This window comes from Centruroides sculpturatus, unplaced genomic scaffold (genome assembly GCF_000671375.1).
Source record: "Centruroides sculpturatus isolate CEXI.00-Female unplaced genomic scaffold, Cexi_2.0 scaffold74, whole genome shotgun sequence".
Taxonomy (NCBI): domain Eukaryota; kingdom Metazoa; phylum Arthropoda; class Arachnida; order Scorpiones; family Buthidae; genus Centruroides; species Centruroides sculpturatus.
This window is the reverse complement of record NW_019384309.1, coordinates 780,460-793,103: the sequence shown is the minus strand read 5'-3', so window position 1 is coordinate 793,103 and position 12,644 is coordinate 780,460. Positions and strand designations below refer to the sequence as shown.

At 28.2% G+C, this 12,644-nt stretch overlaps 1 protein-coding gene across 1 annotated transcript in view; it reads right to left on the bottom strand.

The window, feature by feature from the left end:
- LOC111620998 (HEAT repeat-containing protein 1-like) overlaps positions 1-12,040 on the bottom strand; it is a gene marked incomplete at its 3' end in the record, with an annotated part of 49,565 nt that extends 37,525 nt beyond the window's left edge. Inside the window, exons 1-8 of the mRNA XM_023363031.1 lie at positions 11,870-12,040; positions 10,148-10,364; positions 9,070-9,211; positions 8,876-8,977; positions 5,043-5,294; positions 4,377-4,462; positions 2,956-3,189; positions 990-1,103 (exon numbers count right to left, since the gene is read on the bottom strand). Of these exons, the coding sequence (XP_023218799.1) occupies positions 990-1,103; positions 2,956-3,189; positions 4,377-4,462; positions 5,043-5,294; positions 8,876-8,977; positions 9,070-9,211; positions 10,148-10,364; positions 11,870-12,011 (1,289 nt within the window). The remainder of the gene's footprint in view (positions 1-989; positions 1,104-2,955; positions 3,190-4,376; positions 4,463-5,042; positions 5,295-8,875; positions 8,978-9,069; positions 9,212-10,147; positions 10,365-11,869) is intronic.
- Positions 12,041-12,644: the final 604 nt, after the last annotated feature.

Below are 12,644 nucleotides of genomic sequence, written 5' to 3'. Positions count from 1 at the left end.
TCCATTAAGTACACTGGAGGATTGAACACTACCAATAATTGATTACTCTGTGTACAAATGTACTTTCTACATTAGTTTTGATTTACAACAAAACCTCAGAAACCTAACATGTTCATAATAGATAAATAGCTATATATATAAACCATGGGTCTTGAAAAATGTTTATCTGAAAATCAAAATGAAAGGACTTTCTCATCTTTTAGTACATGGGTTTGTTTAATTTCTAGTATGGAGTCAACAGAGGATAAATCTATATTTATAAAATTTAAAATTTAAAAAGTTAATAATAATTAAATTGCAAGGTACAGCATTTAATATTTTAATTCTACAAATCATTACTACAATTCATTTACAGTGCAAATGTAACAATGTTTTGGAAAAATTAAGCTATTATTTATTTATTTATTCTGCTTGTGTTTTATTTTATTTTTTTATGTGTTTGTGGTATTTTATATTATTTTAATCCGTAATTTTATTTTTATTTTCCTTCTAACCATTACCAAACTGTTCTTACACCGTGTGTTTAAATTGGGCATCCTATTTGTATTCTATTCAAAGAATCCCGATGTCTGACTGTTCATGCAGCCATTTTCAACTGCACAATGGTTAAAAACGTTTAAAAAATAACCAGCAATTATTTATGGTGACATTGTGATAATGCCAGGCTGCAATTTTCCATCACAATACTCTTAATTTTAGTAGACTTGCCCCTGTACATCTTACTTTTCCTGTTAACAATGGAATCATGCCAGTCATCCATGTAGCTTCGTTCAGGAAAAACTTTTTGAACTGAAATAATATGAATTCTGGTCCAAACCAGATGTTCATATGTAGTTAATAGGGGCCTCCTGTCCCTAAGCTATCCATATCTGGTTTCGACTTTCTTCTATCTACTTCTGTTCTCAATATTAAGGAAGGGCAGACAAACAGACGAACTGCCAGTGAAAATTTATGGGTCTACAATTTTTGAAAATTGATATTCTACTCACCTTTTCTCTAAATATGCTAAAATAGAGCTTGTTTTATTTCGAAACAATTTCATTTTTATTGATTTCTTCTTTGTTTTTAACTTGTTCATTTTTCTTTGTTGCATTAATAGTAACCTAAAATTGAATTAAAATATTATATAATTAATTTATTTATTTATAACAACATTAAATAAAAATTAAAATATTATAATAATATACTTTTTTAAATCAATATTATACAGGATAAAGTATTTGAATAAGAATACAAATATCTTATAGTAAATTAAATTGATTGATTAGCTAAAATGAGATTTGGTATATTAATACAGTCATAATTAAGCTCTTTACAGACAGGGATGACTTATATTGTTATTATTCTATATAACTTATATAGTAATTTTTGAAAGCCACACTCAATAAGGAGTAATATTTCGTATAGAGATATGTGTTTTGGGCATTTTTTGCCCGTCTTCAGTCCAATTTCTTAAGAAGTTCCTAATTAACATCAATTCAATATAATATTTTATAACATTCTGATTCTTTTCATACATTATGGTTTATAGTAGCACTATTTCTGTCACTTTCTTTGTTTTCTATTATGACATTTAATCAAGTCATCAAGATAATAAACTCACGCCATAAATTACTCTGGCAACTTAATATTCAATTAGCAATAATGTTTTTGACTTAATTTGATAGGTCTTCATCAGTTGTCAAACACAAAACGATTATTGGACAAGCAAATTTTAAACTAAATAGAACATATAAAGTGATTTCCATGCTGTTGATAAATTGCCTGCATCAATGCAATTGTTATTTCTGTTATCCTTGTAAATTTCTATTACTTCCAAGTGTGTAAGGTGATTAAGATCACTCTTTGGTCTAATAATCCAGCGTTTCTTTATGCAGCGCTCGAGAAGCGCTTTACAGCGAACACACTAAAACTGGTTTCTAGTTGGCCAACACTGCTCATGACACTCTCGCTGCATAAAGAAATGGGGGGAATCTTAGCTTCATCCCAATTTTCCTCTACCTCATGCTGGTTAACAAATGCTGACAGAATTGTATTGTACAGTCCATTGTTCATTGCATATTTATGGTCTTTAATTCTGTAAGGACGGTTACACCTTACAAAATTAAGAAAATAAGAATGAGTTTATTACCTTGACATCTTCCTCCAGTTATTCAGTAATGCCATTAACCAAGACAGTTATAAAAAAGTTAAAATACACATAAAAGTACTATAAAATACACATCAAGTTACTAAAATGCCTTGTCAGTTTTTACAAAATTATTTCTATCCTGCAGTGATGAAAAGTTGCATGCATATTCTGTCTACTTATGTTAAGTTATGGTGATGTAATAAGTCTACAGAGATCATATTATTTAAATTAAATTATCATTCATTAGAAAATTTATTCAACTCCATTAAAATGGATATTTATAAAACTTAAAAAAATTGTTTTTATAATATTCAAAATCATACTTAGATTCAATTAAATTTGGATTATTAAAGTTAAACTCTTTATTTAAATGATGCTAAATATAAGTATTCATCAATATTTAAAACATTTAATATCTGATAGTATATAATATTCTTTATAGTAATTAATTACTTCAACTCAAAATCATATAACAACATACTTTACTGGGGTAAAAAAATCAACATTTAATATCTTTCCAAGTAGTTTTGAGCCAACTATATCTATTTTCAAAGAAACTCAATACTAAAAAACAGTCCATAGGACATAAATTTTTTAAAATGTGTTCTAAGAATTGTTTTTTAATAGTAAGTTCCTTGAATATTAGCTTATTTGAGTAATGTTATATATTGATTTCTGACTTCAATAAAGTGTGTTTCTTGTGAGCATGTGAAAATTTGATTTTTTTTCTTCTTAAAATCTATAACGTTGTTACCTTAGCTAAGATAATATATTTTATATTTACATTCTACAAAATTAACAATAGTACTAAAAAAACAACATACTTTCCACATTCTAAGACAGCAGCTTTCGGTAATTCTATTGTGTCTAAAAAAGACTTGAGAAATTCAAATAGTGATTTTTTCTTGCATATTCTAGTTTTGATAACATTTTCTTTTAAAGCAGAAGGAATTAACTTTTGAAGTATAGGAACTATAATTCTTATTAAATCATATCTTTTTGACATACTTTCAAATGCATCCAAGAAGTGTGAATTATTCTTAATGTCAAACAGAGCTCTGAAAAATTCAAAATACACATCATTAAAAATTAATACATTATATAAGAAATATCAAACAATTATTGTAAATAAATTACAAGGTTTCGCAATTAGATTCCATATAACTATAAGGAAGCAAAACTCAATCTGTCCATGGAAGCTGAGTTATCTCTTTGTTCCAATCTACAAAATCATTGTTTATAGCAGTGTTTTTCAACCTTTTTCTCATTGCACAACATTAAAATTATTGATAATTTTATGTTGACCAAGTAATATTATATGTAACTATAAATTATGCTTATTTTTTAAGCTTATATATACTTATATAGTGTTACTGTACATAACAAAGTAAGTACAGTAACTCTGGATTACTATTTAAATGCCACCTATAATCAACTGCATCCACTTCAGTACAGTCAAATATTTTTCTGTGCACCAGCAGTCGAAAAACACTGGTTTATAGTGACAAAAGCAAAATTTTATTGTAGAGAGGATAAAAATGCAACCAAAACTCATAATCCAACAAACTAAATACAGTATTAATTAGGGTTTTTCATGAGTTTTTGAGAGATTTCACGATAATTACAAGAATATTGATGCTAAACACTGGAAATAATCAACATCAATTTGAAATTTATAAATGTTCAAAATACTTCACCACCTGATGTTGTACAATTGTTAAATAACTGTTCAGGTGGAAAGAAAAATGTTTGATTAAAGGAACTCAAAAGCCAGATAGCCAAGATAATTAAGACTCTGGGGAACATGGGATCGAATCTAGATGGTCAAAAAACCTTAGGAATTATTCAGGGAATCAGTCTTGGATACATTAGTTTGAACAAAACATTTTTAACATCTTTATGAAATGAAGAATAACAGGCAGTATCTTGAGATAATTTGAAGTGTTACTTTTCTTCATTAAAAATGCCTAAAATTCTAGCCTGAATCTCTCAGATGCTTTTGTTACCTTGGCATCTACTAATCTTAGAGACAAAACAAGACAATTTTGAAGAATCATTTACAGTACTAAACTACGCAGTTATGTTTTCAAGTCATTTATATAACCTGTTGGTTCTTCAACAAATTTTTAATTCTTTAATAAATAAAAATTGATAAAGTTAAAGAAATTTTGCAGGATTACTATTATTACTTTTAAAATGAGCTTTAAGAAACAAAAGGTTTTAAATTTAATTAGAATATACTTACTTCATAGGAAAAGTTTTTATTTGTTGGTGTTGATAAATATTTAAAAGGCACAAAATTCCTACTTTCATTATTTTAGGAAATAAATTCTGAAACAAAAATAGTTTATACGTGTTAATTTATAACAATTAAAATAAATAGATATACAGAATGCATAAAAAATTCCTTATATATCCACTTAACTGACAAATGTAGATAGTCCCTTTACTATATACATCATGCCGGTAACTGTGACTAAGTGCAACAAGACAAGACCATTCTCAATACTCCTAATAGTAAAATTTGAAACTGTGTGTTCCTTTCTCAACAATTATACACAATATGGAAAAAAGTCAATTACTAAAGTTGTAGAGCATGTCTAATTTAGCATGAAAGGACACCATGCATACATGAATAGTGTGGATAGCAAATGTGAAAGACTACTTTATTGGTGATTTCTGTCAATGTTATTTCACAAAGCAGCAATTTGTGAGAAATCAGGAAAGAATAAGAAGTACATATTTGTATGCCCTTGTTGCTCATTGGAATAATTCATCACATATATATGTAATGCATGATTTCACTTCCCATGCTTTTGTCACTTTACTGTAACTAGCTCATTCGTCAGTTACATGGGTGTATAAGGACTTAATTATTCACTTACAAAGAAACAGTTTCAAAATATCATACCTTGGTAATTCTCGTAACAATCTCTGCTAATAATTCTTCTTGAATGGTACATTTTCCAATTAATTGATAAATAATGAAATAAGCAGAAATACAATAGTGTTTGTTTTTGGATTTTAAACCTCTTAAAATATATGGCAATAACGTCGACAAAAGAGATTCTGTTACACGATTGGCATTTGCCAATGTACCGACAACAGTCATTGCATAAAACGAAACAATTACTCTCAGATTAGAACTATTTTCACCATGGACCTAGAATAAAATAAAAATTTATATAATTTTAAGTGAAACATTATTAATATAAATTATTTACAGTATAATTCAAGATATTATTTACAATAATAAATACATAAAATCAAATTATGATTTCTGATTTTCAATTTTTTAAAATTTTATGCAGTAATCCTCCATTTATGCAAGTAATTGGTTCCACAAAAACACCGCATAATTGAAAATTGTGTAAATGGAGCTATGAAATGTGCTTATTTAGACTGTCATAAACTATAAACTAAAATTGCTCAATTGGCAAACATTACTAAAAATCCTTTTCTGGGTGCCAAAACACCATCACAAGTAGTCAAGTTGACGATTTTTCACCCAATCGGGCAGTTCTGCCATACAACTGAAGATAAAGTTATGTGTAAATTAAATTGGAAAACTTCCAAATTTGTGTAATTACAATGTTTGTACATTGTATACACTAGTACAGACAAATGTTAATTTACATTTAACACTTAAAAATTTTTAAACTGCATTAAGACAAATTCATGTAAATGGAAATACTACTCTACTTCATTTCATGGTTGTAATATCTGTTCTAATTTCTAATGAATTTTCAGAGTTAAGAACAAAGAGAAATAATTTTATTTCAAGTAAAGCACAATCAGGCAAAGAGAACACCACGAGTGTTCTCCTGTCAAAAAATCATAAAGAGCATTTTGTGATCATTTATACCCAAAATTTGTTAGAAAAAGTACATAATATGCACATTGAAGAGACGATGGCACCAAATTTTTCCCCTGCAGCTAAATTTTAAAGTAAAATGTTTTCCTGAGTATTGAAAATGCATTCTCAGGACAGTATGTGTATCAAATTTGAAAACAGTTGGCACTTTCCTATGGATAATGTACAATATGTGTCATTAATTATATTTTATTTATAGTTACTGTTACATTCAAAATTTGCTTTCATTGTGAGTCATGAACAGCATCTTTAATAAATAACATTGTTTTAAGGAAACATTAAGTAAATGTTTTATGCAATAAAAATTAATGTAAATAACTTTGATATTATTACAAAATCATCTTTTAAAGTATAGTTTTTGACACCATTGCATTCTATTTCTCACAGACAAATCAACAGATCCTTTAATAACTTCATTTAGTTAAAATGCACTTTCAATATACAAGTCTGTTCAGTCTAATATATTAGCAGTTGAAAAGAAACTAAAAGAAAAATGAGCAACTATTTATTGTGCTCATTTGATAAAATTTTTTATAATCTTTTAATTTAAAAAAAAAATATGACTTCTGGTTCAGACTGGAAGTTTGTATACAGTTAATTGGGGTGTCCAGCCCCAAATATTTCCATATCTGGTCTCAATTTTCATCTACCTAACTTTGTTCTCGAGATTAACAAAGAACAGACGGATGACAGTGGATATGTATAGGTCTGCAATTTTCAAATTGCAGACCAATTAACTAAAGTAGTATCTAAGAGCCTGCTACATGAGTTCCTGCTTGAACTACAAAATAAATTTAATTTTGTCACAAATCTAAATAATAAGGTATGTTTGTTATACAGTCTACTTTCACTTGGCAGATAGCTAACAGTTAGTCAGTTAAAGGATTTTTACTGTACAGTTGTGTTACCAAGAGCAAATGGAACCAACATGAAACTTTTGAAAGAACACATTCACGTGCTGTTGCTCTATCACTTCAAAAATGGCCAAAATGCAATAAAGACTTACGATCTCAGCTGCAAAGCATTTGTTAAAGTATTCCTGGGTGAACAAAGGTTAACCAGTTGTTGTAAATATCAAAGGGCCAATAATGCAAATGATGATGATCTGCTTTTGTTCAGTGTCGTCATTATGGAGCTGCATCCAGCCAACATCACTGTCACAAAAATCTCTATTGTAAACAACTGAATTGTTTAAACACCAAGATCAAAGAACTTCATCCAAAAATTGACAAAGTCTAATACCAACATATAAAACAAATGTGACTTTAGAGAAGATGGCTGGTCTGGACCATGCAGCTCATCCATCTTACTGTCCAGACTTGGCACTAACTTACTACCATCTATTTCACACTCTGCAGAACTATATTGCCAATATACAGTTCAATGACAATACCCAATGTTTGGGACATCCTTCAAAGAAAACCCATCATTCTATGCTCATAGAAATGAAAGTTTGCAGCAAAGGTGGACGATGTGATTGATATTGATGATTACCTACAACACTGAATTTTAATTGTTATTGACTTAATTATCAATAAAGTTTTTTCTTAAAATGTCTAAATTTTACCTTTACAATCTGGTATAAACAAGATGGAGTAGTGAGAAACAAATACAGTACACAAAAGCATAAGATGAATTTGAATGTCAGTGATAACCATAAATTATATTTGATAGATATCTGCAGTATTTAAATTCAATGAAATATAATTATATTATTTTGTTAGATAAAATATGATTCACCTAACTACAACAATTAACACACAGACATTGCTTTTAAATTAAAATCAATTGAATAAGGATGGAAAAAAGCCAAGTGTTTAATTAATAATACAATCTTGTATTCAACAGTCAATAAAATTAATTGATTAAATTGTCACCTCATATTAAACTTAATAAGTAGAAATAAATTAATTTAGAATATTCTGGTAGAAATGGAGTTCCAGTTTGATCCTGCTCTAGATCAATCTGTCTAGTCTTATGTGGGATTGATCAATTGATCCCACATAAAATCGGACATCCTTAAATGAAGCATTAGTTATGCAAGTTTCCATTATGTTTCATGAATAAAACTAAGTTTTCAGTTTGATTGCCTAATTTTATTTTGTCTCATTTGTCCCAATTTTTTCCAATATGAAGATTACAATAATTTACTCAATTGATGACGGATTGGTTTTATGTGGGATACCTTGCATGTTAGGCTTGATTTTATATGTAATTATGTCACTATGGTATAGAATCTGATCTAGGTAAATTTTGTTTATATAGACTAAAGATCATACACATTAGAATCAGAACTGATGTTGACCATATGATTTGTTAATCTGCAGAATAAATTTTAACCAAACAAAATGGGCCAGTTAACTTAGCTGGCACTTAATCCCAAAGATTTATGCTTGTGCAATGTGTTCAGAGTACTTCTGTTGGCAGTCAAAAAGCCCTATTGGTAGTAGCATCTATCTTTATGAAATGATTCTGCTTGTGGATAGTATATATATTGATGTTCAAGTGCTTGTTTATATAGTATTTGTTTATGTTTAGATTGAACTAAAAGTAGATATAAGTGTTACAATAGCTTTCATAGGTAATTTGAGACCCCTTAAACAAGTTAAAGCAGTTTTTAATGCTGATCATTTAAATACGATTATAAGATGGCTGCTATATGTCGGCTACTTTGTTTTTGACTGCCAATAGGTTAAGGTGCATTTAAAAGATTAAAATTTTAGCAACCAGTTTATATGAATTATTTTCACACTTTTCATGTTAATAAGCATATTAATTTAAAAATTTTGAAAGAAATTTTTCAATATTTCTTAAAAATATTAAGCGGAATTAACAAAATGTAAAGTTTTCATTTTAATTAAAATACTTACATTAATAGCATTAGGTACTAACTCACATATCAACTTCAAAATACTCGGTTCTGCAAAGCAGTGAGTGTATAATGTCGATCTTGGTAAAAACACACCCGCTTTCTAAAGATGAATTTAAAAATACTCATGTAAAGAGTCTGTACATCAAAGAATTTTGATAATCGTAATAATAAAACAAAATAAGTATACATTACCTGTATGGGTTTCAACCAATGCCAAGTTCCTGCTGGATTATCTAAATCTATCATTTGTAAAACTCGTGAAAAATATTTTGTTTCATGATAAGGCAAAACACAGAAGATGAGAGCATCAACATTAAACATATGTATGTGATATCTAAAATATTAAATTTACATTAAGTTTTATTTAAAATGATATAAATACATATTTATAAGTATTTTTAAAAAAATATATTTTGGTAAATGTAATTTTTTAACTTGTTCTTTTTTTGATAATCAATAATATTTAATAAATATAAAAATCAAAATATCATTGCTGGATAGAAGTAACAGACGAATTCGGTGTTAATATTTATTATTGTCACAGACTGTGAACAAAGTATAATAAACAAAACTGACCCTATATTTATTAATTATGTATAATTACAAAACAATTTGGCAAGAGACAGGCTGTCAGGGTTTTAATCTCTTGTTATATGTAATAACAAGAAATGGTAGCCTGCCTCCTGTGAAATTGCTTAGTAATTATTTAGCCTTATAGCCTGCTAAAGAATCTGACTGTTCACTTGGTTTGTGAGTTAAGTTTCATCCATCATCTTGAAATGACAAATAATAATACCTCTGCTGCTGTCGTAAAATACTGACATGGAGTAATGATGTTTTAATTGATGACAGGTTTTGCGAATATGTTTGAATGTCATTATATCTTACGACAAGAAAATATCATGATTTTAGTAACATATTTAGAAATCCAACCCCAAGTTTGCAAGAATTAATCATTATTTTAACTAATAAAAACCCATCTTCATCCAACTTACTCATAAAAATTTCTTATATTTATATGTTTACTGGTGTAACTTTTATAAAGTAAGTTTATAAGTAACCTTAATGCTATTATTTATTAAACAATTGTTTAAAAGCAAAAACAAAGCTTTAAACTCAATTCAGAATTATAAATTAATGTTTTTTCAGAAGAAAATTTTTGCTTAATAACTTTATATATACAATAACTTTTAAGAATAAATGACATTTTAATTATATTATGGTAATTTTCAAAGTTTTAATACTTTTATAAAGTATAATTATCACTTACCTACAAACTAACCATTCTAAAGCTTTATGAGCTGGACGCAAAAAGAAATGAGGTGATAATAAAATCAAAAATTCATTGATGTTTGAATCTAATTTGGCATTAACTTCTGCAGTCTGAACAGATCTTTCAAAACTTTTAGATTTTTCACTAAAAAGTAATGATTCAAATGCTTCAAACTTTCTTTGTACATTCTGAAGTGCTTTAATACCGCCAATTCCTTAAAATATATTTTAAAAAATAAATAAATAAGTAAACATTCTCTGAAAATATTCTTTATCAAATTTATTTAATTACTTAATTTAAACAGGATGTGCATAAAATCTGGAACAAATGGAAAATTCTTTTGAGTGATAGTGCTGAGCAAAGAAAGACTGAGTAAAGACAACCCTTCTTTGTAGCCAAAGACAATGGATACAGAAAAATGGCAGCCATATTCAATTTGAAACACCCAGAGAAATTACCAATAATACACAATGGGAAAACTGTTTTAAAAATTTTGGGAAACAGGATCAGTCTTTGACAAGACTCAAAGTAGGTGGCTGGTCAAACATCTCTAACAATGTATAGATAATGAGAGTGGACATGCTGAATGTTTTATAGAGGTATTTTCATTAGTATTAATGTTTTCTTACTCATTTTCCCTATTGGTTAGGTTGCAGACTTTTGTACACCCAGTATTTTAACACTATTAAATTTTAATTATTGAAACATTTTGCTTCTGCTAGATAATGATGCCAAGACACACACTATTCATGACACTAAATCTCCTCATTCTGCTTACAGTCCTGATTTGGCACCTTTGTCCTTCCATCAGTACTTCAATTAAAAAATTCCTTTGAGAATTGTACTTCCATTCTGACAAAGACAACCGAGATATCATCAAATGTTTGCTATGTTTACAAGACATATATTTCTATTATAAGGAAATCAGTTTTTATGTCCATATATTAAATTTAGATTTTTTGACTGAGGAATTGTTTTTGACTTTTAAACTAAAAATGTTTCATTAAAAACCACATAACCTCATTACAAGCTCAGTATCCATATCAAATATAGGTTCCTATTACTAAATATAAAACCGGAAAACTATCTATCAAAAATCTTATAATGGATTGGGGTTTAGTTACAGCAATACAAATGTACAGCGTGTCTCACATAAAACTGGCCCCACTCACTGATTGAATAAAACTGGGCCACCTCAAACAGCAAATTTATGCAAGTTTACATAATTTTTAAATGAAACTATGTTTTTAAACAGTTTCTTTGTCTAATTTCTTCCATTTTTCTCCAATATAAAGATTACAATAATTTACTCAACTGGTGAGCAAGGCAAGTGCTACGTGGAACAACCTGTATATTTGTAATTTGCATGAGACAAAATGCATCACTTGACCAGCAGTATCAATAATATTAACATTCTCAGAATAACATTTATTTACAACAATTTATAAAAAAACAATGGTTTTTAAAAATCTTTAAGGCTGTGCCACACATTCAGTATTAACTGATTGCCTAATAATTGTTTATTTGTCCCCTTTGATTCAACACAACATACCAACAAGAAGTAGGAAACGACAAATACTAAATATTAGATATGAGTAAATCAACCACGTAACTCAATATTGACCACATGATTGCCCAGCATTCAGCAAATATTTTGTGTATGAAACAGTCTTTAAGATATTTAAATATATTTTTATATACAGTACATTAAAATCTTACCTATCTCATAAATTTCATCTATTGATAAATTAGCAATTTCAGAAGGTTCGAATAAAAACGATTTTTTTACTCTCTCTGGAAATAATAAAGAAGTCTGAGGAACAGCTAACTTCTTTAATTGTCGAGCTAATGATGTTTCCATATTTTTCTTCCTGTAAAGTAAATTTTAAACTTGAACCAGTTTTAATATTTTAAAAGTTAATACAATATAGTACATTCTTTCATGTTATAATAAGTAGTTTACTTTAAGAGAGCTACAAAATTTCAAATAAATGATTTCATTAATGTGAAGTAGCAACAGACAGAAAAGATTTTAAATAGACTCGAGTATTTTCAAGTTTCCTTGTCATATTCGGGAGTCATATCAGATGCCGACTGCTACATATCATAACCCCTAAAGATGAGCTGAAGAAACTTGAAAATCCTAGCAACTATTTAAAACATTTTTTTGATGCTCAAATAAAACAGGAACTAAATTGTTAGTAATTAAAAATTGGAAGTTTTGGAACTATTTGCACTGACATACAAAAAGATCACCTCGTACTTACTCCAGCAAATTTAACAGAAATTACACACGTTTTCAGAAGCATTGAGAGATCATTCTCAAGTAAGAAAGCCCTTCCATACATAAATATTTAAAACAAAAAACATTCCAAACAGAATATGATGCAGTTTGAAATTTACATTATAAATTAACCGACATAAAACATTATAAGGTTTACATATGATAAATACAATGGATTAATATAAATTTTAAAATAAAAGTAAAATATTA